Genomic DNA, 27,179 nt, shown 5'->3' with positions numbered 1-27,179 from the left:
ATTTGTGCTGCCTGCTCCTTTAGCCTGCAAGAACTCTACTTTCAAAAATATTCCCTAGCCAGGCACAGTAGCTCACGTCTGTAATCCTTAGAACTTTGGGAGGCTGAGATGGGAGGATCTCTTGAGCCCAGGAGCTTGAGACCGAGAGTTTGAGACCAGCCTGGGCAACATAGCAAGACGCCATCTCTACAAAAAGTAGTCCCAGATACTCGGGAGGCTGAGGCGGGAGGATCAGCTTGAGCCGGGAGGAGGAGGTTGTGGTGAGCTGAGATAGCACCACTGCACTCCAGCCTGAGCGACAGGGTAAGACCCTGTCTCAAAATAAATATAATACAGGCCAGGCACTGTGGCTCACGCCTGTAATCCCAGCACTTTGGGAGGCTGAGGCAGGCAGATCACGAGGTCAGGAGATCGAGACCATCCTGGCTAACACGGTGAAACCCCATCTCTACTGAAAATGCAAAAAATTAGCCGGGCGTGGTGGCACGTGCCTGTAGTCCCAGCTATTCGGGAGGCTGAGGCAGGAGAATTGCTTGAACCCGGGAGGCTGAGGTTGCAGTGAGCCGATATTGTGCCACTGCACTCCAGCCTGGGCGACAGAGCGAGACTCCGTCTCAAAATAAATATAATATAATATATAAAATTGGCCAGGCGTGGTGGAACACATTTGTTGTCCTTGCCACTTGGGAGACCGAGGTGGGAGGATCACTGGAGCCCAAGAGTTCAGGGCTGAAGTGAACCATGATGCCCGCCACTGCACTCCAGCCTGGGTGACAGAGTGACATCCTGTCTCTCAAAAATAAAAAATGTATATATTTTACAAAAATTTAAGTAAATACAAAGTCCCAGAAGGACGCAGGTGGTACCTAGGTGGCCAGATGCTTCAGGACTTTTCTACTCCAGGATGGATAGATGGGCCAAGTAAGAAGCAGGACCCAGATCACAGCAAGGAGCAAAATTTATGGGACGCTAAAAATGTCGCCAATCAAGATTAATTAATATTAATCTAACAATATTTAAGACAACTAACATTTAAGGCAATTTTAATACGCTTATTAATATTTAAAGCAATTTAAAAAATATCCGCAAACGAGGGCCCAAGGGCTGGCGCCTGATTTTGTAAATAAAGTTTCACTGGAAGTTCCAGCAAGCATCTGTCTACTCAATAACCAGACTCCAGCATCCGCAATACCAAATGGCACCGTGTGTGTCCGTCGCTAGAAGCCACTTCCTCCACCCAGGTTTAAAAAAAAAAAAAAAAGGCCCCAAATAAGCTGAGAGACGAAGAAAAGATCGTTTCTCCGCAGGCTGCCAGGGGTTTCAGAGACGCTGAAGAGCAGGGACAGAAAGAAGTCTGCGGTGGCCCCCACCGGCCCTCGGCACCCACATTCTATCCGGCTAACCAGCTCCTGCCGCTTTAAATCCGGGAGGCTCGGTGGCGCAGGGCAAGCAGTTGCCCGGGGAGACCAACGCACAACAGAGGCTCGCGCTCGCGAGAGCCGACCGGGGCCGCGGCCAAAGAGCTGGCTGTAATCCCGCCTCCCGCCAGCCATGGCCCACTTGCGCTCGCCTAGCGGCTTCGGAGACCCGGGGAAGAAGGACCAGAAGGAGTCAGAGGAGGAGTTAGAGGAGGAGGAGGAGGAAGAGGTGGAGGAGGAGGAAGAGGTGGAGGAGGAGGAAGAGGTGGAGGAGGAGGAAGAGGTGGAGGTGGAGGAGGAGGAGGTGGTGGAGGAGGAGTTGGTGGGGGAAGAGCAGGAGTTGGAGGCCCCTGAGACGTTCAGCGAAGAGTACCTCTGGAAGGTCACGGACATCGGTGACTACGACGACGACTTCCTAGACGTGCGCCCCCGCTTAGCCAGCATCGTCAGCCCTAGCCTGACCTCTACGTTCGTGCCCAGCCAGAGCGCGACCAGCACTGAAACGCCGAGCGCAAGCCCACCCTCCAGCACCTCCTCGCATAAAAGTACCGCCCCCGACCCACCCCTTCCTCGAGGGTTTCTCGTCTCCAGGGGGCACCTGGTCCACCCACTCCTGGGTGGTGCCTTCGTCGACCTGAGCGTCGTGCCTGATTTCTAAATGCATGCACCATTCCACACACCTAATCTCTCTCACGCCCTTGTCAGAGACACTGAACCCTTGGCTGAACTGTTGTGATGAGGCACGATTTAGGATATAGGCGAAACACCATAAAAGTTGAACTTGGGCATTGCTGTATGAAGTGCTTTTTTGTTTTTAGACAAGAGTCTCGCTCTGTCGCCCAGGCTGGAGTGCAGTGGCTGCAGCCTCGACCTCCTGGGCTCAAGCCTCCCACCGCAGCCTCTCGAGTAACTGGAACTACAGGCACACGCCACCACACCCAGCTAATCTGGCGTCTCACTATGTTGCCCAGGCTGCTGGGAGTGCTCATTTTTATAACATTTTTGCGTGCATTCACACCGTGACATCTCTCTCTCTCTCTCTCTGTTCCCCCTCCCCTCCCTCTTCCTCCCCTCCCTGTCCCCTCCCCCTCTCTTTCTCTCTCCCTCTCTCTCTCTCTCACAGACACACACACACACACACTCATATTATTTCCAGAGAAGTGCCTTAAGGGTGCTGTACTACTAAAACAGTCCTGCAAAAAAAAAAAACCACAACTCTCTTTTGGGTTTAATTTAACATCCTGTGCTGAAGCCACTCCAGTCACTTCCTTGAAAAAAGAAGCAGAGAAGTCTTCTAGAGTAGGCTTCTCAAGCTCTAGTATTGACATTTTGGTCTGGATAATTCTTTGTTAGGGAGGATTGGGGACTGTCCTGTGAATTACAGGTTGTTTAGCAGCATCCCTGTCCTCTACCCGTGGCTGTGCTAGAAGCACACACCCTTGCGATGATCAAAAATGTCTCCAGGCCGGGCGCGGTGGCTCACGCCTGTAATCCCAGCACTTTGGGAGGCCTAGGCGGGCAGATCACGAGGTCGGGAGATCGAGACCATTCTGGCTAACATGGTGAAACCCCGTCTCTACTAAAAATACAAAAAATTAGCCGGGCGTGGCGGCGTGCGCCTGTAGTCCCAGCTACTTGGGAGGCTGAGGCAGGAGAATAGCGTGAACCCGGGAGGTGGAGCTTGCAGTGAGCCAAGATCGCGCCATTGCACTCCAGCCTAGGCGACAGAGCGAGACTCCGTCTCAAAAAAAAAAAAAAAAAAAAAAAAAGTCTCCAGACATTGCCATGTGTTCCTAGGGGGGTAGAATTGACCTTTTGATTTAGAGGGAATAGCTGATTTTTAAATGTTTCATTCAACAGGTTTCCCTAAAATATTTCAGACATTTAGGAAAGACATGTCTGAAATGAGTATAGATAGGTAAGAAAATGTTTTCAAATTTCACATTTTTTGAACCCAATAATGTTTACCTTTTGGATAAACATGTTAGGAAGTAGAGTAAAATAATCCAGGGCATTTGTGACTTACTTATTTTAAAAAGTTTTTTTTAAATATACACTGGTAGACACTTTGAAAGAGATAAAGGTTCCCACTTATCCCCAGCTTATTACCTAGCTCTAGAGATTACATGTCCACTTATCAATGTAACATGAAAGAATAACTATATATGCCATGTGTGCAATTGTAAGTGCTTGAGAATTTTGAATATAGGCTTTTATTGGCTAAATGCAAGAGTGACCAGGGACGCCTTTTGTGGAAGAGAGTGGAAATAATAGCTTTTCCTTTTTCCTCTCTCTCTCTTCTTTTTCTTGTTATTGCTATTAGCCTTCAGGCACTTTAACTATAATAAGAAGATACCAGTGAAATGCCTTCTGGAACATCTTTGTAAATATTCCCTGAAATCTCACACCAAACCTGAGTCAATGATCTTGAATTATTAGTTACCCTAACTTTGCTTTTGTAAGCAACTTTTGAATTCTTAAGTTTAAGGAGAATTGTTCTGTCTCACTTACATGTTTTTAGTTATCCTTTTAATTCAATTTGTAATAAAGATAATGTATACATGTGGTTAAAAAAATCAAACTACACAAAGGTATAAAAATGAAAATCTCATGCTCTTCTTCACCCCCACTCCCACTCACCTTCAGTTTTGTTTCCGTTATTATTTAAAATGACATTTTCATTTCTTGGTTTATCAATTTCTGACATGTGTATTGAATTCCCACCTCTCCACTTTGGTAGTTATATTATTTTTAGTTTTTCTAACATTTAGGACTTCGAGGTATTTAAACCTCTACTTCTTGATTCATCAATTTTAGTATCTATTGACTATAATGAAAAATTAACATGTTAATGCACTTCCTCCTTCCATCTCTCTTCTCTCCTCTTTCTTCCCAATTAACAACAAACTATATGAAATGATAAATTATATTAAAATGCAATATATATTTACATAAAGTTATATTACTTTTCCAAGCTTTATTATGCTTGTATTATGGTTTGTTAATTATAATTAAAGTGCTCTGGGGTTGTTTCTAAAAATTGAAAACCAACAAACAATACTAACACTTCTATGTTGACAAACCAGTAATATGATTGAATCTATGGACAAGAAAATATAATCCTATGTCCATAAAACTTGTCTCTTAAAAAGTAAAGTTTTTGCCAGATGCAGTGGTTCACACCTGTAATCCCAGCACTTTGGGAGGCTGAGGTGGGCAGATCACGAGGTCAGGAGTTCAAGACCAGCCTGGCCAACATAGTGAAGCCCTGTCTCTACTAAAAATACAAAATTAGCCGGGCATGGTAGCGTGTGCCTGTAGTCCCAGCTACTTGGGAGGCTGAGGCAGGAGAATCGCTTGAACCCAGGAGGTGGAGGTTGCAGTGAGCCGAGATCATACCACTGCACTCCAGCTTGGGCAATAGAGTGAGACTTCATCTCAAAAAATAAATAAAAAATAATAATAATAAAATAAACTTTTTGACTCTCTGTTGTTCTGTCTACAGTTTTTCTGGGTTGGCTCACCAGCCACACTTTATTGGTTCCCATATTGTCTTCTTTCTTTTGTTGCTTTTCCTTTTGCTGGAGAAACTCCTCAGGTGAATTTTTTATATAGGTCTCACGGATAGTCAAATTTCTGAGTTCTTGCCTGCTTTGAAATTTCTTCATTTTGCCCTTGTACTTGACTTGTTAATAAAAAAATAAATGAAAACCTGCCAAAAAGAAGAGATTTAAAACCATTTCACATGGTGAAACCTCGTCTCTACTAAAAATACAAAAAAAAAAAAAAAAAAAATTAGCCGGGCATGGTGGCGGACGCCTATAGTCCCAGCTACTCTGGAGGCTGAGGCAGGAGAATGGTGTGAACCTTGGAGGAAGTGCTTGCAGTGAGCCAAGATCGCACCACTGCACTCCAGCCTGGGCAACAGAGCGGAACTCCATCTCAAAAAAAAAAATTTCCCTCAGAGATCTGAAGACATTGCTTCTTTGCCTCCTAGTAGCCAATACTGCCTCACCAGTCTTATCCTCAGACCATTCTGATATATAATTACTTCCTCCCCTTTTCTTCTTTTCTTCAGAACTCCTCCTAGATGCTGTTGGACCTCTTAGGTAGATTCTCCATCTTTAATAACATTTCCTTTGTATTTTCAGTATCTTCAGGATTTTTGATGTTTGTTTACATGCTACTATACAGCCCTTGTACAGAATTTTTTTATTGGAGGATTCATATTTGAAATTTCGAAGAACCAGTGCTTGTTCTCTGATTGTTGCTGTTCAAAATTATTTGGTTTGTTTTTTGTGTTTTTTTTGTTTGTTTTTATCTCTTTGAGGGCTTTGTTCTAATATATTAAAGTTCTCCTTTGTTCTTCGTATTATTTTTCCTTTCAAAGTCAATTGTTCTGTTTATTTCTCTTGCTTTTTCTCTTCAATGCTATTGATTTTTCTTAAGTGGTAATCCTTCGTTGCCCATTTTTATTTATAAATGAATGGCTGGTAAATAGCTAGAAAGGAATCCTTCCCTAGCTTTAGTAGTTCTGTTTTCTGACAGAGCTTGCATAGGAGAGTCTGCTATGATCCCTGTGCAGATGGGTGGGGCATGTTAGAGTCATTTCCTGTGGAGTGTCTAGGCAGGGAGGAGTGAAGCTGGGAAATCCTACTATTACTAGAGTTAGGGCAAGGACACTTCAGTGTATGGTCATGGTTTATTTGTTTGTTTGTTTGTTTTTGAGATAGAGCCTTGCTCTGTCTCCCAAGCTGGAGTGCAGTGGCACAATCACGGCTCACTGCAGCCTCCACTTCCTGGGCTCAAGCCATCCTCCTGCTCCAGCCTCCCAAGTAGCTGGGGCTACAGGCACGGAATAGAACATCTGGCTAATTTTTTTATGTTTTGTAGAGATAGGGTCTCACCATGCTGCCTAGGCTGGTCTTGAACTCCTGGGCTCAAGGTATCCTCCCAGCTTATCCCCCCAAAAAAAGATTTGATGCAAACACACTGAGTTAACTTTACTGAAAAGATAAAAATGGAAGAAAATATTTCAAAGAAAACAAAATATTTTCTACGTGCATTAATTAATTGATTATTAAATGTTCAATGTTTAGAAGACCTGCTAACAACTATGTAGGTATACTCAAAACATTTTTGTCGAAATTTCAGAAATATTCATCGCAATTTGTCTCCAGGAATTCCAGTATCAGTACAAACAGAAGAAAGTTGGCTCCAAGATTTGTCTGATAATGTGCAATCGAGTGAGTAGTTTGATTTCTTAGCTTTTCCTGGGAGAAGGGATTGCATGTTGGAAATATCACAGGTGTAGAAGGCCAGTACAGCTAGATTTGAATCCCAGCCCCAACACATACTAACCTTGTGATGTTGGGCAAGTTGCTTACCCTCTTTGAGTCTTACTTTCTTCATCTCTTGGAAATAGTCATATTGTCACAGGATTCTTATGAAGATCAAAATAAGATTAAATATTTTCAGTATTCAATAAATGGTAGCAATTATGTTCACATCAAGAAATAATCTGCCATTATATTTTTGATACATATCTTCATTTTTTTATTATACAAGTAACATATGCACACTTTTTAAATGTCAAACCACTAAGAAGTGGATAATGTAATCATTAAAACTTTAACTTTTCCAGTATATTTCCCTTCAGCTTTTATATTCACATTTTATTTTATGTCATTTATTCATCGACTGCTTACTGAGCATCTACCATTTGCCAAGCACCTACCATTTGCCAAACACCTATCATAGGTCTAGCCTATAATAGGGTGTCAGCAGTGAAAAAAACAAGCAAATCCCCTGTCTCAGTGATATTAAAGTGTGGGAAGTGGAGGTGATGGCAATAATATAGAGAATAAATCAGTTAATATATAAAACATTAGATGATGTAAGTGCTAAGAAGAAAAGTAAAGCAGGGAAGGGGTTGGAAAGTGTCGGGGGTTGGAGGTAGGGTGCAAGTTTACACAGGGTGCCCAGAGAAATCTTTCCTGAGAATCTGAGGTATTTGAGAAAAGACCTACAGGAGGTGAGAGAATGAGCCAGGACAATCTCACAGGAAAGGTGTTCCAGGCAAGGGAACAGCAAGTGCCTCCTTCTAGAACAAGAGGCCAGTGTGGCTGCAGTGGAGTAAGCAGGGAGGAGAATCTTAGGGGATGAGATCACAGAGATCTGAGGACCAGATCTTTCTCACTGGGAGTGAGGTGGGAAGTTGCTGGAGAATTTGTGCAGAGAAGTGATATAATCCAACTGGTATTTTTAATGACTGCTGGCTGCTGAGAAAATATGAGGGCAAGAGCCCAGAAATTGAGCCCTGCAGCACTCCATTGTTAAGTTGGGGACATGAGGAAGAAACTAAGGAAAAGCATCCAGTGATGTAGAAGAAAAACCAGGAAGTGTCCTAGATACCAAGTTTCAAGGAGGCAGGAATGATCAATAGGCTCAAATGATACTCAGAGGTTAGGAAGATGAGGACTGAGAACTGACTACTAGATCTAGCATGTGGAAGTCATTGGTGATGTGGATAGGACCAGCTTCAGTGTAACTCTGGGGATAAAAGCCATATTGGAGTGGGCTCAAAGGAGAGTGAAGTAAGTGTAGAATAGAAATGGAATCATACTCCACAGTCCCATTTCATTGCTAAGCTTTTAATGGTACAGTGGTGTAACTAAAACATCAACATAGTCTTATTTTTTAAAGTCAAAAGATACAAATCAAACAATAGTTTCTTTTGACTATTACCCTCAGTTTCAGATGTCACCACTATTATCATGTTGGTGTGTATCTTTCCAAATCTTTTCCTAAGCTTTTATATCCATATAAAAGTGTAGTAGTGTGGCCCCTTTTGTTTGCTGTTGTTATTTACATGAATGGTATCACACCGAATCTGTTGTTCCACTTGCTTTTTCGCTTAATAGGCCTTGAAAATTTTTACCAGTAAATACAGGTAAAAATTCTTTGTAATTGTTGCATAATAGCACATAGTACAGATGTACAATTATTTATTTAAAGATTCCCCAACTGATGCATAAAATTGTTCCTAGATATTTATTTCCACAGTGTTACAGTAAGCCGCCTCCTCTTTGTGTACACACCGAGTATTGCTGTAAGACAAATGCCAAGAAAGTGGTATTGTTGAGTGAAAAGTTACACATTTTAATCATCACCTTCCTAAAGAGCTGACCCAAAGTATGCGTCCATCAAAAGGGTTGTTGAGACCACCCTTTTCCTACTCTTTCCTATATTTGATATTGTCGTTCTTTTAAATTTTTGACAGTCTGTTAGGTGGAAATGATTATTATTTTATTTCTTAATTATTATGATTATTGCCGAGGTTGAGCAACTTGATACCAATAATATGTTTTTTTGGTCACTCGATTATCTTCTTTGAATTCAGCAAACAGTGTTCATATCTTTTTCCCATTTTTCCATTGAGTTGTCTTTTCTTTCTTGATGTTTATTTTTTGGCAGCTTTTTACATATCTGTAATACTTCTTCGAATGTTGTATATGTTGCAGATTGCTCCTCCCAGTTTGTCTTTTACATTTGCTTGTGGTCATTTTTGTTAAATATAATTTTAAATTTGATGTAAGTAAATCTTTTCCTTGTGATTCTCACATTTTGTGGTTTAAAAAGTATTTCCCTAATTCAATAATATATGTATATTTTCCTACATTTTCTTCTAAAACTTCTAGAATTTTACTGTTTATCTTTAGCACCTAAATCAATATGGACTTTATTTTTGTGAATGGCTTAAGAAAATAACCATCCTTTTTCCCCCAAATTTTGTCTCTATACTACTCCTTAACCAGTCCAACCTTTCCACTCTGCTTTGAAATGGTGTCTTTATCCTATACTAAATTATCAAATATATATTGTGTATATATTTCATGTGTGTACATACACACATGTGAATATTCTGTTCCACTGAACTATTGGTATTTTCCTATACCAATATCACACTATCTTAATTTCTATGGTTTTACATATTTAATATATGATAAATGAATTTCTCCCCTCCTTATTCTTTTTCAAAATATTATTCCCAGTTATTCTTGGGCACTTGTTCTTCCAAAAGTATTTTAGAATCAAAATTCCATTGAAAACTCCCACCGAAACTACATTGACTATGTAGATTAATTTGTGAATAATTGATACCTTTTTAATATTAAGTCTTGTTTTTCAGGAACCTAGTGTACCTCTCCATTTTGTTTCTGATCTTCATATATATATATATATAGTATATACTATATATATGAGCCTCATAAAGTTCTTATTAGTCTATGCTAGGTGTTTTATAGTCTTTCATTGATGTAGCCAACCATTGGGGTCTTTTTTTCTTTCTCTTTTTGAGACGGAGTCTCGCTCTGTCGCCAGGCTGGAGTGGAGTGGCGTGATCTCGGCCCACTGTAGCCTCCGCCTCCCAGGTTCAAGCGATTCTCTTGCCTCAGCTTCCCAAGTAGCTGGGATTACAGGCATGAGCCACCATGCCCAGCTAATTTTTGTATTTTTTTTTTTTTTAGTAGAGATGGGGTTTCACCACGTTGGCCAGGATGGTCTCAGTCTCCTGACCTTTCCTGACCTCATGATCTGCCCGCCTCGGCCTCCCAAAGTGCTGGGATTCCAGGCGTGAGCCACTACAGCCGGCGAGAATCTTTTTTTCTATTGTATTTTCTAATTGGTTATTGTCAATCAGTAGGAAAACTATTGATTTCTATGTATCAATCTTGTATCTGACCCCCTTGCCGTACTTCCTTATTCATCATAGTAGTTTGTCAGTTGAGGGTCTAGTGGACAATTACATTTCGTGTGAATAGTGGCAGTTTTATCTATTCTCTATTGTTTTTACTTAGCAGTTGTTATTGTCTAAATATTTGTGTTCCCCCAAAGTTCACATATTGAAATCTGATCACTAATGTGATAGTATTAAGAAATGGAGCCTTTTGGAGATAATTAGATCATGAGGATGCAGCTGTCATAAATGGGATTAGTGCCCTTGTAAAAGAGGGCCCAGAAAGCTAGTTCATTCCTTCTGCCATGTGAGGACACAGCTAGAAGGCACCATCTATGAACCAGGAAGTGGGCACTTACCAGACACCAAATCTACCGGCACCTTGATCTTGGACTTCTCAGCTTCCAGAACTGTGCACATAGATTTCTGTTGTTTATATAAGGTACTCAGTTTATGATAATTTGTTATAGCAACCCAAACAACCAAAGACAGAAAATTGGTACCAAGATGTGGGGATGATAAACCAAAAAGTATCTGAGACAGGTTTCAATCAATTTAGAAAATTATTTTGCCATGGTTAAGCACATGCCCAGAAGAGAAGTAAGACAGAGTCACTGAAATGGTCTTTGCCTTCCTCCAAAGATGATTTTGAGGGCTTCAGTATTTAAAGGGGAAAAGCAGGTCGGAAGGAAAGGAGGAACGAAGTGGTAATCCACGTGTTGCAGGAGAAAACGAGCAGGTAGGGGAATAGTCAATTCTGTATTCATCTGGCACTCAGTAAATCAGCACTTTAAATAAGATAAAACGAACATAGAGTACCTACCCATGGAGATATTTAACCTTTTATCTGTAGCTGTCTGCTTAGGAACAAAAGGAAAAGTGGTTTCTTACATGACTCAGATTTTAGCTTTATTTTTTCCTTGTAGCATAGTGAATTGTGTTCCTGAGTTTTTATTTTTCATTCACATTTCTTCTCCCTTTTCTTTTAAAGATGTTTCATCTTTCTGAAACACACCAAATAATAATAATAAATAAAATTTTAAAAATAAAATTTTTCAGAGAAAGCATTTTAGAAAATAATGAGTCTGGTCTCAGGTTGTTTATGATCTTTCATGGCTAAAATGGTTTTAGCAGTTTGTGAAGTCTCATGTCCTATGAAGAAAAAATAGGAGGAGGAAGGGAGAAAAACAACAACAAACAAAAGAACAATCCTGGAAAACTGCTATAGGCCACATTACTCTGAAGTCCATACATCATTAGGCAGGTATGAAAGTGGCTTATGTATGTAAATAGGTTGTTGTTATTTTCTTCTGAAGTTTAAGTTTTCTAGCTTCAGTTTGCAGGGCTTTACAAAAGCACAGCTTAGTTTTCAGTGACTCCAAATTGGGGAAAATGGGGGAAGAAAGAAGGAAAAAAAATTGAAAACATTATTTTGAAGATTTGTAACCAAGAAAAATTAGAATTCAGTCCAAACTGTAGAAAATAAATAATAAAAATTGAAAAACATTAGTCAAGACAAGAATCTAACAACAAGTATACTATAGGTTTTAAAACATAATTTTTCTCTCTCCAGTTTCCCATTTTTACTAAAGACAAATTGTGGTAGGACTGGTTTGCTTTATTATACTTGGCCTAATCATTTGTATACAGTGCAGTAAAAAAAAAAGTAATTATTTTTACATAGGCTTTTAAATTGGCTTTGATGGAATTTTGTTCTATAGAAAGAATCTCAGATAAGACTTTTTTAAAGTTGAGCCCAGCCATGGATTTGTACCATCAAATACCTATGAGTTGGGTGATCCTCTCTCCTCTTGAAGTTCCAAGATAAAAGTTGGGGCTCCTAGGCCTGTCAGAAAGTGACATTCTTTACTTACCGCAGGTCAGGAACTCTGTACAGGGACTGTATGGACAAGTATGAGGCCAGTTTTCCCAAAGGGCTTTTATTGGATCCATAAGTCAGATTTGATTCCTTAAGGAAAGCACACCATTCCAGTCAAAGCCTTGATAAAATAACCAGTTTCTCCAATTGTGTTCTGTCATGAATGAAAACAGATTCTTATTGCACTTATACAAATAACTGTATTGCTATAAGTTAAGAACACTCACAGATAGTTTCCAAATTCTGGAGAAATCAGGTAGAGAGAAAACAAATACACTCCAAATTTTGTTCTTAGGAGTACACTTTACTCAATTGTTAAAAGCTGTAAATAGCTTAAAAGTTTTCTTGAGTCCAAAAAACAAAACAAAGGATCAGCAACGTTTTAAGCAAAAAGTTAAAAAGATTGCTTCAGACTTCTATTAGTTTAGTCTATGCAGTTAATTCCTGTTCTGCTTGATATTCTTGAATATTTCAGCTCTCCATGAGTCCTGAAAGCTTTTCCTCTATTCTGATGTCACAGTCTCTGAAGTTATCAGAAACCTGCATTTGAGAACACCTGTTAAGAGTTTTATAACTGATTATAAATCCACCTTCTAAAGAGCACCAAAACAAGATAACAATTGTCTGGGGATGACAAAAAGTTTTAGGGCAGCCATAGTCAAAGACACAATTGACAAGAAAATTTGTTACCTCTGTGGTACACAATAATTTAACATAATTATAATTATTACTGATAATGTACATTAACTCATATCAAAATTATAGGAGTTTCCCATAATTTTAGAACACATACTAATAACATATTTATACAAATACAGGCCAAAGAAAACCAAACATCATTTTATATTTGACAGTACTTCCTGTATAATTTTTATACCAAATAAGCCAAATATGTCATTTTTGTACTTTAAGGAACCTAATATCTTAAAGGATTAATTAGATCAGGAAAAGACATAATTTATAATTTGATTTGGAAAGTTTGACCATTATCAAAGGTTTAAAACACTTGATATCATGAAATAGGATCACAGGTTATTGTAAAATAAGTCATTTCATTTAACCAAAGTGATAACTCAAGGATTTCAAAAAAAGAGCAAAAACCTTCATTCTTTGAGAGAGGAGACTTAATTTCCCAAATTATAAGCCCTAATAAATACAGCATGAAGCCAATTAAATTTGTTTTTCAAAATTTTATAAACAATCTATAAAATTTTAATCTTGATATAAGATAAGCTATAACTTCCATAAGCTTTTTATAACCTTTATCACCTTTATTAAGGAGTTGGTTAATGCTTCATGAAAACCTTGTTAAACTGACACAAGCGCCTATATGCTAGTCTTATATCAGTGTGCTTTTGACATTGATGATTAAAGAGAAACTGAACTTTTTTTATCCCTCAAAATTGGCTCTTACAATCTCACAGGCCCATCTGTTCCATGATAGTCCCTGGGCCTTGAGGAGTGGAATAGTTTTAATTTCTGGCCCTGTGTCTCGGGAATGCAGTTTATTTTGATTGACGTCTTCTACCAGGCCTGAAGATGGGGCCTTAATTGCTGTCAGTGTTTAAAATTCAGCCGGACTTGGTGTCCTTTTTAGACCCAGTAGTCAAAGCCCTGTAACTCAATCTCACAAGTACTTTAAAAGTGCATACAGAAGGATACACAGATGTAATAACCTTAATTTAAAAAAAAAAAAAATCTCAGCTTTTTTTCCTAAGCAAACCAAAACTTAATAATAATATGACAACTTGATTATATAAGTTTTTTTAAAGAAATCCTCTTATTGTGACTTACACAGACCATTCATGATATGATTGGACTTTCTGGTTTGTCCTGAACATCCCTTTCTCTTAAACAACCAGTCATTCTACTCTAGGACTAAATTTACCATACAAGATTCTTTCTTTCTCATTGAAATTATTTCTCTTTAAGCTTTCTTACAAAAAACAAATAAACCTCTTTATTTTTGTAACTTTCTTTACATCTCTCTTATTTCCTGGTTCCTTTTACCTTGTTTAATACATGATCTTTCAATTAGACAAAAATTATTCACCTTTTTTAAAAGGACACGCTTTTTTTAAAGAATGTTTTCCTACAAATATATTTTTAATGCAAAATACCCAAATAATGAAATATCTATAATTTAACTTTAGATTCTAAATTATAATGAGTTCATCTACAAGTATGTATCCCATTACATTTACCTAATTATTTTAATTGTTTACCTGGATTATTTATGAAAACTGTGATAGTCATCATTTAAAGTTATGGAACTGCCATTGCAAAATTATAACTGAGACAGTGAAAAAGATTAGACCCAACTGATTCCATCTTGCTTTTAACCTCCAAGCTGTCCTTGTTCATTCCTGGGCATACGCTGAACTAGCTTTGGGAGGAAATTAGTTTAGAGTTTAGCTTTGAAACAAAGATGATAATGGTCCTTTCCCAAAACAAACCTCACTGCCTGTGGACCAGACTGCCTAAAGCCACAAGATTAGAAGTTATGGTAATCTTACTAAATTTAAGATGTAGCTATTTTTTATTAAATCAATATCAATGTCTTACTTATTAAAGATTATACAAGCAAAGATCATTTTGTCTTGGGCTGGGTTTATAGTTTTGTAACCCCTATGTCAAATTTTGACATCTTATCATATTTGGCAGGGATAAGTATGAAATTGCTTGATTAATAAATGCAGACAAAAATGTATGCTGACAATTCTTAAGACATTTCTAATATTACTTTACCAATAACTGAAAAGCTAGTTTATTTATTAAAGATTTTACTGAAGTTACATAAACTTGAAAAAGCATTTGACTGGTCTTTTCTTTTTTCCTGATAAAGTATTTGATTAAAGTGTTTTTATTTTTCTTTAAGCCAATTAATTAGAGTTGTTTTATATCTTTTCAGTAATGAAACAGTGTGTACAAAACATGTAAATACATAGATATATTAGGCATGCCAATAGAAGTACATCTTATAGATTAATGAAAACCTTTTTTTTTCCCCTATCTTAGACATTCAGATTCTTGATAACCTGTTTCACAACGCAAGGCAGTTTTCAGCTAAATAGACTTAAATTTGCATATTAAAGGAAACAACTCAGGTGAAAATCAAATAGCAAAATGTATATCATAACATATGGAGAGAAAAAGTCTGGTGTGCTAGAGGGAGATTAAAGATGGATACCAAATCAAAAATAAAATTATAAAAATCTTTCATAGTTTTGTATAAGGAGACCAGTTTTATTTAGACAGGGACTACCTATCATTTAACTGGATCGCTGAGCTCTGGGCAAAGCCCATGCTGAATCCTAGGTTTCCAAAGAGGGAGAATTATTATGAGGCTAGACCACATCATGTTTTTACAGTGCATGTAAAAAAAAATTTTTTTTAAACAAAGACATTTATAAGTGCCTAAACTACACCTGTCTTAAAAAACCCAAGAGTAACCTCTGTTGCAGTAACTATATCAGCTAATAAATCAGGTAACACAATACCGAAGAAAGCAGTTTAAAAGCTGAGCTGAACTTGTCTGTTTACACTCTTGGAGTTCCCATAAGGAAAAACAGCGTTCTCCCCCAAAGGGACTCTGGTACCTTCTCTGTTTTCTTTAAGGAACCCCAGGCTATTATAAACGATTTTAGGCTCCTCATGCAGCAGAGGGTACAAGAGAAAGGAGGGACAGCAGAAGTAAATGAAGAAAACAGAATTCAGTCAACTGAGAAGAAAAAAACTTTTGCTCAAAAAAAAGGGACAAGATTCTAGGAGGAAAAAAGATAACATGAAGGCCTTTTAAATACAAACACACACATGCACACATACACACACACACACATCTTGGATGTTAGCTTTTAATTAAGCTAATTTTAACCATTGAGCTTCTTTTAAAAAAATCTTTTAAAATCTCATTAGCATATTTCAGCTAGAAAAAATTGCTGCTATTTCAGAAGTACCAAGTATCAAACCAGGAAGGGCTTGATTTAGGAACAAAACCCAGGCTGTTGTGATGGAAAAAAGAAGGCAAAACCTTAGCTATGGAACTGCAGCATGAGGCAACAACCACTGTTTCAGTTTGGCCTGGCTAGCAAAAAGGTGGCCTTGTTATGTAAAGATACAAAATATATGTTATATAAAATAGTTACCTGCCTTCTGTTGTCATGGAAGCAGGAAAAAAATGACTTCCTTGAGTTGGAAGCAAGTAAAACTTCAAAAAAAGAGAAGTTGTACAGCAAAATAAAGTTTAGATCGTGACCAAATTTGAGGAGATCAGGGATTCTCTGGAGGAGGTGCTTCCAAGCCTCAGCAAATTGTCCTATTGGTTTGAGCCATACAGATAGCTCAAGCTAGTACCAAGCACCGATAGAAGATTTGTCAAATATCAGGGGTACCTCCACTCAGAATTCCTCTGTGGTTACTAAAATGTGAACCCCGAAAATCTGAGACAGGCCTCGGTTAATTTAGAAAGTTTATTTTACCAAGGTTGAGGATGCGCACCTGTGACACAGCCTCAGGAGGTCCTGGTGACATGTGCCCAAGGTGGTCAGAGCACAGTTTGGTTTTATACATTTTAGGAAGACATGAGACATCAATCAACATATGTAAGATGAATATTGGTTTCGTCTGGAAAGGCGGGACAACTCAAAGGCGGGACAACTCAAAGCCGGGAGGGGGCTCCCAGGTCGTAGGTAGAGAAGAGACAAATGATTGCATTCTTTTGAGTTTCTGATTAGCCTCTCCAAAGGAGGCAATCAGATATGCATTAATCTCAGTGAGCAGAGGCTTGACATTGAATAGAATGGGAGGCAGGTTTGCCCTAAGCAGTTCCCAGGTTGACTTTTCCTTTTAACTTAGTGATTTTGGGGCCCCAATATATTTTCCTTTCCCATAAGCTACCCAGTTTAAGGCATTTTGTTATAGCAGCCCAAATGAACTAAGACAGCGATGTATCATGGACATCTCTCCATGTCAGGAATGATTGACCTAATTCTTTGAAGTTACTGCATAATATTTCCTCATATACAGTTATTGTGACTTATGTAATGCTAGATATATCGGGGTTGTTCTTGTCTTGTTTTGCTTTTTTGCTTTTTTTGAGCTCTTCCCTATAACAAATAATGTATTAATAAAAACCTTTGTGCATTAATTTTTTTACATACCTGTGCTGGCATTTCTATAGATAAAGATGCCTAAAACATCTTTAAAATTTTTTCAGATGATCCACATTGCCCCCCAACCTCCCCAAAATAGATCAACTTCTTTTTTAAAAAAATTTATTTATTTGTTTATTTACTTTTTGAGACAAGGTCTTGCTCTGTCACCCAGGCTTCAGTGCGGTGGCGTGATCTCAGCTCACTACAGCCTCAACCTCCTGCTCAAGCAATCCTCCCACCTTAGCCCCCACTAACTGGGACCACAGGCATGCACCACCACAACCAGCTAATTTTTTTTTAAGTTTTTCATAGAGACCAGGTCTCAGTATTTTGCTCAGGCTGTTCTCAAACTCATGGACTCAAGTAATCTCCCCACCTTGGCCTCCCAGAGTTCTGGGATTACAGGCATGAGCTACCACGCCCAGCCCAGATCAACTTCTGAAGCCTATCTGTCTCCAACAGCAGCCCTTGCTCTCCTGGCTTTGCTAAGAAAATGAGTCCCTTGCATTTTAATAGCCTCTTTCCTTTGCCTCTGTCCCATTATAGGTTGCTCTGATTGGTTTTTCATCATTCCAATCCTATGTGCTTTAAAGCTTCTAGACATTTACTCAAAGTTGCTGATTTGTGGATGGCTTCTTCCCCATTTCCAGTGCTGCTCTGGAATCTAGATAGAATAATCCTGGTGGTTTACTTCACTGTCTTGAAATAGAACCCTCAGCACCCTCCTACCTGAAAAATCTCATGAAGAATAACAGACATAAAGTAGATTGATGGTACTTAAAAGAAGCAGAAAATAAAAGGGTATGCAAAGCATGATTATAACCAAGGAAAATATTGATCTGTGTAGCATAATAGTCCCCTCTTATCTACAGTTTTATCTTCTGTGGTTTCAGCTGCCTGCAGTCTGAAAATGTTAGTGGGAAATTTCTGAAATAATCAACACGTAAGTCATAAATTGCATGATATTCTGATTAAGTGACGAAATCTCTCACTATCCCACTCTGTCCTGCCTGGGACATGAATTATCTCTTTGTCGTTGGAGTCACTTAGCAGCCTTGTGATTATCAGATCGACTGTAGTGGTATTGCAGTGCTTATGTTCAAATAACCTTTAATTTCTTTTATTTATTTTGAGACACACATTTGCTTGGTAGCCCACGTTGGAGTACAATGACACAATCTTGGCCCACTGCAGCCTCTGCCTCCCAGGTTCTACAGGTGCCCGTCATCACACCTGGCTAATTTTTGTATTTTTAGTAGAGACAGGATTTTGCCATGTTGGCTAGGCTGGTCTGGAACTCCTGACCTCAAGTGATCCACCCGCCTTGGCGTCCCAAAGTGCTGGGAATACAGGTGTGAGCCACTGCACCTAGCCCTCAGTTTCTTAATAATGGCCCCAGAGCTCAAGAGAAGTGATGTTGGCAATTTGGATATGCCAAAGAGCATCCATAAAGTGTATCCTTTAAGTGAAAAGGTAGAAGTTATTGACTTCATTTAAAAAAGAAAAAAATAGTATGCTGAGGTTGCTAAGATACATGGTAAGAATGAATCTTCTATCTGTAAAATTGTGAAAGAAAAAGAAATTTGTGCATAGTAGGGTTTGGTATACCTGCAGTTTCAGGCATCCACTCAGGATTTTGGAATATATCCCCTGCAGATCAAGGGGGACTACTGTATTCTAGGACTAGAAAGGAAGGGGAAACATTTTAAAATGTGATATATAGAATGCTAACTTTCCTTTGTTTATTCCTTATTGTTGGCAAAATGTTATTTGGAAAAAGAGACAAAAGATTAAAAGATAAAAGAAACATAGTAAGGGTACTTATTTTTCCAAGAGATGTATTTTCTTTTATATTCAGCTTCTTTTCTACTTTGTCAGATTGATGACACATGTACCCTGTTTTCACAGGGAAGAAAGCCTCTAAAGAGAAAGCTGAACCTGAATGTCTGGCATCTAAGTTAAGAGGTAAATACATGTTTGGCATCATCTCCTTTTGCTGGCAAAGGTAAACTACCAGAAGGGAATCACCTTAACTCGCACAGAGCCCATCTGCTTTGAAAAAGGACTCACCTAAGAACAGGTGTGAGAAGGTGGCAAAAACGTCGGGGATCAGGGCATCTGAACAGTGTGTGCATGCTGGGCAAGGAGGATGATGGTGGGTGTGAATCTCCAAATTACAGAAGTGGAATGCACTGCACAAAGGCTTTAAACATTTCTTATAAACCTATTCTTTCTCTCCAGAAAAATGGGTAATTAATCCAGAAGAGTCGAAACTAAATATTTTATATGAGCTGGAGGTAAGAAATGTTTATCATACTAACTAGTACACTGTTCTCATAGTAAAAATGGCTTATCAAATCTTCAATTATTTCCCCTCACCACCCCTTTCTCTTTTTAAATTTAGTTTAAGGAAGACTTCATAACACTGTTCGAGCCTTCTCTAAGAACGTTACCCAGCATCGGACCACCATCCATTCTGGCATACAAAGAAGAGAGCTCCAATTTAGGCATTAACTTCAAGGTGACTTTAATTCATGTTTTTTATTATTACTCTTAACAAAATGACATTAAAAAACATAATGATTTGCACAATAGACAGTGAAAATACTCTAAAAGGAAAAAAAAAAAAAAAGCCAAAGAGCTCAATTACTTAGAATAGCACTTAGAGTGTCTGTGTTAGTTGCCTAGGGCTGCTATAACAAGTACCACAAACTGGGTGGCTTAAAACAACAGAAACTTACTGTCTTGTAGTTATGGAGACTAGAAGTTCGAAATCAGTGTTTTGGCAGGGCCAACATATAGGGGAAAATCCTCCCTTCCCTCTTCCTAGCTTGTGGTGGTGGCAGCAGTTTTGGCATTCCTTGGCTTGCAGCTGCATCACTCCAATCTCTGCCTCAGTTGTCACAGCATTCTCTCTGTGTGTCTGGGTCCAAATGTCCCCCTTTTCTAAGGACACCAAGTCCAGTTGGATTTGGGCCCACTCTCATGACCTCATCTTAACTTGATTACATTTGCACAGACTGTATTTCTCAATAAGGTCACATTCACAGGTACCAGGAGTTAGGACTTCAATATGTCTTTTTGGGAGACACAATTCAACCTGTAAGAGTGGCCACAAAGCCTGGAAACAGGCCAGACACGGTGGCTCACACCTGTAATCCCAGCACTTTGGGAGGCTGAGACAGATCACTTGAGAGCAGCCTGGGTGACAGACAGAGACCCTGTCTTTTTTTTAAAAATTATTATTATTATTATTATTTGAGACAAGGTCTTGCTGTGTCACCCAGGCTACAGTGTAAGTGGCACGATTATGGTTCACTACAGCCTCAACCTCCTGGGCTCAAGCAATCCTCTCACCTCTGTCTCCCAAGTAGCTGGGACCACAGGTGTGAACCACTATGCCTAGATAATTTTTTAAATATTTTGCAGAGATGGGTCTCACTATGTTTCCCAGGCTTATTATTAAAAAGAAAGAAAGAAAGAAAGAAAAAGAACAAAACCTGGAAACATGGGTGAATATTTGCCATATTTGGTCATGTGAAGTGACCGATTAATGCCTGTATTTGAAGGGCAAGAGAAAGTTTACCTCAAGCATTCCAATAAGATGGTGCACCACCACACTGCCGCTAGAGTGGTGAGGGACTGACTGGTGGAATGCTTGTTTCCAAACCTGGGCTGGATGCCATGGACATGTGGAGAGAACTGCTTACTCCCCAGATCTGAGAACCCTTGATGACTTCTTCTTGGGCATAGTAAAGGTGGAGGTTTATTCATTAACAATAAGGGGCACGAATCATGCAAGGCAACATGTCATGGATGCACATGTAGAGATGAATGGAAATGCCGTATGGATGCACTGAGGTGGTGTTCATTGCTATTTTGTACAGCACTTTGAGCTATGCAATCTAGTGAGGGGAAACATTAAGTATATCATGTAATATAATATCTATAAACATTTACTCTTTATATTTACCCAGGTTTCTAAACTTTATGGTCACTCAACAGACTCTTCGGGCTGAAATTCTTTTGTCTTTTTATTTATTTATTGAAAAGACGTGGTCTCACTCTATTGCCCAGGGTGGGCTGAACTCCTGGGCTCAAGCAATATCCCTACCCTGGCCTCCCAAAGTTCTGGGATTACAGGCATGAGCCATCACTCCCAGCCCTGAAATTCTTTATTTAAATGTAGCACCTTCCTTTTTCTGCACCACAAAGGCTTGTATCTAGGGACGTCTCTGAGGTTATACTCGCCTCCTGCAACACCCAGAGATGGGTCTTACCATGGGGAAGGCCTTGCGGCTTCTCCCCCAAGACGTCCCTGAACTGGCACTTGGACGAGGCTGGCTCCTCCTGCTCCTCAGCAGGTCTTTCAGGTCTAGTGTTGATGCCAATCTAGTTCAGGGGTAGCAGTGGCTGGCTTGCCCAGCTCTTCTCTCTAGCCACACCCTCTTCAGGTGAAGATCCAAACTCCCCTCATGGTCTTTGTGTTTTTCTTTTTGTTTTGTTTTGAGATGGAGTCTCACTCTGTCACCCAAGCTGGAGTGCTGGACTGCAGTGGCATGATCTTAGCTCACTGCAACCTCTGCCTCCCGGGTTCAAGCAATCCTCTTACCTTAGCCTCCCTAGTAGCTGGGACTACAGGCACACACCACCGTGCCTGGCTAATTTTTGAATTTTTAGCAGAGACAGGGTTTACCAGGCTGGTCTCCAATTCCTGACCTCAGGTGATCGGCCTGCCTCGGCCTCCCAAAGTGCGGGATTACAGGTGTGAGCCACCATGCCGGGCCTCCCTCATGGTCTTTTGAAGTATCTCCATCTTGCTTCACCCCTAGCTGAGGGTGAAAGGACAACGGGCTGAGAAGTTCACAACCAAGTCCCTTGTATGGAGCAGGTTGTGAATGGCTTGGTATTGCCCAGCTCTCTTTCTGTCCTACTCCATCATTTGATAGCTATCCTAGATTTTCCTCCATCATCTCTCTAGTGCAAGACTTCACTCTCCAAGCATTCTGCTTTTAGCAATGTGCAGTACTTACTATTGGGTAGTTTCAGTGGCCTAAATATGTTGGACATTACTCTGGGGTAGTGAATCCCTGGCTGCACTGGCCACCTTAGTCACTTTTTAGCCCTATGTGGGGCATTTTTGCCAGTCTCAGAGAATGGTTACCATGGCATATACAGATGCCCTGGTGTTGTTAATGATCTGCAAGTCATGATCTGGGTCTCTTCCTGGAGGTCTATACTGAGGCTTGGCTGCTCACCTGCTCAGGAGCCTGTGCAATCACAGACATGACCTCAGGTCATTGACATGGCCACTCCACATTGAGTCAGCTGAGCCTCTAACTCCCAATCTCTCCCTTGTTTTGTGTCCCCTCCTCCTCCCTGTCCTGAATTACCTTCACAATACAGACAAAATTCAGAGCTCCAACCTAGGCTCCCCAGAGAAAGGATTCTCGTTTATTTTAGAAAGTTGGTCATTGTACATGTTGGCCTACACAGTAATGTCAAGGCTTTTTCTTACTTGGCATTTCTTGAAAGAGTTAATGATGTTCAAATACTTAGATCATTTGTATAAAATCCAGTGTGTGTTATCCTTATCTCTTGCATCTAGGTACACACTACACATTCCCCTCCCCAACAAGGGACTCTGGTATCCACAGTGAATTCATTTCTGCAACTTTCTTCTTATACCAGGAAGGCATCCTGAAGACCACACACTTCCTGATAGGCTCAACTCTGTTCTGGGGAATTGCACCAGACAGAGACCTGCAAAACACCACCTCAGGCTCCTGAAGCCTCACCAGCCCTTAAATGGAAGTGATATCACTTACTGGCACATCTCATCACCACTGCTGTTCCATTCACTGACCATGTCCAGGGTCGTGCTCCTGCTGCTCTCAGAGCCTCTGGGCCTCTTTGTGGGGACTTCTTTAATTTTTTCCTCTCTCTCTGAAGGATGAAGAGGAGGAGACATCACCCAAATGTGAATTTTGTGGCAGCGATCTAAGAGCATTTTTTTCTAATGTGGATGTTTCCTCTGAACCAAAAGGGCATGTAAGTTCTAAGTCAGGTTTACTGTGGAAATAGTATTATCTTTAAACATATGTAGTATTTTCTCTTGCATCTTTCCCCTGCATTGCCATTTTTAAAAGAGTTAGGCCGGGCTTGATGGCTCACACCTGTAATCCTAGCACTTCGGGAGGCCGAGGTGGGTGGATTGCCTGAGCTCAGGTGTTCGAGACCAGCCTGGGCAACACGGTGAAACCGTGTCTCTACTAAAATACAAAAAATTAGCCGGGCATGGCGGTGTGCACCTGTAGTCCCAGCTACTCGGGAGGCTGTGGCAGGAGAATTGCTTGAACCCGGGAGACGGAGGTCTCAGTGAGGCAAGATCGTGCCACTGCACTCCAGCCTGGGCAACAGAGTGAGACTCTGTCTCCAAAAAAAAAAAAAAAAAAAAGAGTTATGTGTTAGCTGTCAGGGAAACGCAAATCACAAGCACAGTGGGATACCACTTCACACCCATTAGGATGGGTATAATTTAAAAGACAGATAATAACAAGTGTTGATAAAGTTGTAGAGAAATTAGAACCCACATGTACTGCTGAGGTGGAATATAAAATGGTGCATCACTTTGGAAAACACTCTAGTAGTTCCTTGAAAGGTTCAACATACAGTAACCATATGACCCATCAATTCTATTCCTAGGTTTATACCCAAGAAAATGGCAACATATGTCCACACAAAAACTTGTACAAAAATGTTGACAGCAGCATGATTCGTAATAGCCAAAATATAGAAACAACCCGACTGTCCATCAATGGATGAATGGATGAATAAAATGTGGTATATCCATACCATGAACTATTATTCAGCCATAAAAAGAAATATGAAGTACTGAAACATGTTACCATATGGACAAATCCTGAAAACATTATGCTAAGTGAAAGAAGCCAGACATAAAGAGTGCCACATGTTGTATGGTTCCACTTTATAAACTGTACAGAACAGGCAAATTTAGAGAGACAGAATGTAAATTAGTGGTTGCCAGGGGCTGTGAAGAAGAAAGGAGAGGAAGTGACTGTTAGTGAGGACAGGTTTCAGATTCTAAAATTGATTGTGATGATGACTGTACAACTCTGTGAATATACTAAAACAAATGAATTGTACTTTTTAAATGGGTGAATTGTATGGTATGTGAATTATATCTTAATAAAGCTATTACCAGAATAAAAACTTATGATAGATTGTTATCCAAACCTTGTTAGTCATTTTTATCCCCTCTAATCCTCTTCATCTAGGACTAATGAGATGAGAGTAACTTCTGTGTTTTCCAGGCCTCCTGTTGTATTGCTTTCCAAAATCTGATTGACTATATCTATGAGGAGCAAATAAAAACCAAACCCCCTAAACCTGAATTAATTGCTATTGACCCTCATGCAGCCCATGGCAGTGAGATCGACAGACTCAAGGCAAAAGAAAAAGCCCTGCAAAGGTAACATTGAGACTTCGATACTGAAACTCATACAGGCCAGCTTAATCGGAGCTCGTTTTGTAAATGAACCTCATTTTTTCAAGATATATAACTTTGAAGATGTATTTCCTAGATTCACAAGTAATAACAGATCAAACAGACAAGGATGGCATTTAAGCAGCTGAATTTTATAGTAGACTGTTTTAAGCTTCAACCACATTTCAGATTTATGCCTGATGTTTTCTGATTTTGTAGGAAACAGGAGCAACGAATGGCCAGACATTTTGCAATAATATCAAGGGAACAGACTCATTTCTCTGAAGATGGTGAGTTCATTAGTGCTGATCTTATAGACCAGCTGTACGACGTCAGAAAGCTCAGATGTTTAACCAAAAGATGAAATGGGTGTATTTAAAAAATAGTATTGGCCAGGTGCAGTGGCTCACGCCTGTAATCCCAACACTTTGGGAAGCCAAGGTGGGAGAATCGCTTGAGCCCAGAAGTTTGAGACCAGTCTGGGTAACATAGTGAGATCCTGTCTCTATGAAAAATAATAATAAGTAGTAGTATTGAAAATTTTTTATTTCTAAGTACAGTATAGCCTACATCTGTCAAAATGGCCCAGAAAAGCTAGTGTTTCCAGCCATCTGGTTTTTGGAGTTTTCAGTCTTCATCTCATTGTTATTATTCATTGAAATAAATTAGCAACACCTACAGAGCACTTTACAGATAACTGCAAAGAGCTTTCAAGTTCATTGTCTCATATTTTATTAAGCATACTTTCCATTTTCTTTTCAAGCTTGGATATGGAAAATCTGTCAAAAATAAGTCAACTTGGCTGGGCGCGGTGGCTCACGCCTGTGATCCCAGCACTTTGGGAGGCTGAGGTGGGTGGATCGCCTGAGGTCAGGAGTTCGAGACCAGCCTGGCCAACATAGTGAAACCCCATCTCTACTAAAAATACAAAAATTAGCTGGGCATGGTGGCAGGCGCCTGTAATAGCTACTCGGGAGGCTGAGGCAGGAGAATCACCTGAACCTGGGAGACAGAGGTAGCAGTAAGCCAGGATCGTGCCATTGACTCCAGCCTGGGCAACAAAAGAAAAACTGTCTCAAAAAAAAAAAGTCAGCTTATTTTCTTCATATATTAGTTGTCGTATAAGTTGGCTCACCAGTATCACTGTAGTACTGGTACAGTTGAAGAAACACTGAGTTTAGAATCAGAAGTCCTGGATTTATATCCTTGCTTTTCTCCTTACAGGCTGTCTGATTCGGGGTAAATGACTTAATCTTTCTGGGCATAAGCCTCCTCCTCTACCACCCAGAGCTACTGAAAAGATACTTAGATGGGAGCTAAGCTATGAGGACGCAAAGGCATAAGAATGATACAGTGGACTTTAGGGATTCAGGGGGAAAGGGTGGGAGGGTAGTGAGGGATAAAAGACTTCACATCACTGCTCAGGTAGTAAGTGCACCTAAATCTCAGAAATTGCCACTAGAGAACTTATTCATGTAACCAAACACCACCTGTTCCCCAAAAACCTATTGAAATAATAAAATAAAAATAAATAAAAATAAAAGTTGAACTGCCAAAAAAAAGATACTTAGAGAAGATATATTTTTATTTATTTTTGTAACTAAATCCCTAATACAAAGTTTCCTGATATCCTAACTGTTAGAGTATCAGTTCTGCTAGAACTAAGGCCAGAAAGTTTCACTTAATGAAAATTGTCTTTTTTTTTTTTTTTTTTTGAGACAGAGTCTTGCTCTGTCACCCAGGCTGTAGTGCAGTGGCACAATCTTGGCTCACTGCAACCTCTGCCTCCCGGTTCAAGCAATTTTCCTGCCTTAGCCTCACAAGCAGCTGGGATTACAGGCACACGCCACCACACCCAGTTAATGTTTGTATTTTTGGCAGAGATGGGGCTTCACCATGTTGGTCAGGCTGGTCTCAAACTCCTGACCTCAAGTAATCCACCCGCCTCGACCTCCCAAAGTTCTGGGATTACAGGTGTGAGCCACTGTGCCCAGTCTCATTTTTCTTCTTTTAACAAAGGAATGTTCTCATTTTTTGACAAGGGGGAATAATAAAATTTTTAAAGATGATGAAAAATTTGAATATAAAAATGTCTTATGAATCAGTGCATTTATATTGGGGTTTGAAATTTCATTTTAGAAAAGAGGCTTTAGAAAATTTAAAACATATATGTATTTCTATGTGATTCTTTTCCCACTAGATTCAAAGCGCTTAAAAACAATTTCTTATCAACTTTCTGTGGATATTCCAGAAAAACAGATAATTGATGACATTGTATTTGATTTTCAACTAAGAAACAGTAACATGTCTATCATTTGTTGTGATTCTCGGATAGCATGTGGAAAGGTAATGAACTTGTAATTTTTTTACTTGCTATTTAAAAAAAAACCAGTTTTACCTAAAATTATAAAGTCTTTCATGAAGCTTGGCTACATGATGCATTTAACTAGTTGTCAAAAAGAATTGGTACAGACTTGGTCTTTTA

General features: G+C 39.6%; 1 protein-coding gene across 2 annotated transcripts in view; it reads left to right on the top strand.

Moving 5' to 3' along the window:
• The first annotated feature begins 628 nt into the window (after positions 1-628).
• Positions 629-27,179, top strand: part of ERICH6 (glutamate rich 6) — a 45,255-nt gene continuing 18,704 nt past the window's right edge. The window contains exons 1-11 of one of the 2 annotated variants that reach the window (XM_055110601.1): positions 629-1,647; positions 1,801-1,963; positions 3,279-3,336; positions 6,573-6,664; positions 19,096-19,152; positions 19,429-19,484; positions 19,592-19,708; positions 23,140-23,238; positions 24,522-24,679; positions 24,914-24,984; positions 26,895-27,040. In XM_055110601.1, the coding sequence (XP_054966576.1) occupies positions 1,552-1,647; positions 1,801-1,963; positions 3,279-3,336; positions 6,573-6,664; positions 19,096-19,152; positions 19,429-19,484; positions 19,592-19,708; positions 23,140-23,238; positions 24,522-24,679; positions 24,914-24,984; positions 26,895-27,040 (1,113 nt within the window). In that variant the 5' untranslated portion in view covers positions 629-1,551. Of the gene's footprint in view, positions 1,964-3,278; positions 3,337-6,572; positions 6,665-19,095; positions 19,153-19,428; positions 19,485-19,591; positions 19,709-23,139; positions 23,239-24,521; positions 24,680-24,913; positions 24,985-26,894; positions 27,041-27,179 lie in introns of both variants that reach the window. The other variant, XM_003826468.5, reaches the window with a different exon arrangement.

This window comes from Pan paniscus, chromosome 2, assembly GCF_029289425.2.
Source record: "Pan paniscus chromosome 2, NHGRI_mPanPan1-v2.0_pri, whole genome shotgun sequence".
In the NCBI taxonomy this organism is placed as follows: Eukaryota; Metazoa; Chordata; class Mammalia; order Primates; family Hominidae; genus Pan; species Pan paniscus.
Note: the sequence above shows the minus strand (reverse complement) of the source record. Positions and strands in the feature narration are given on the sequence as shown.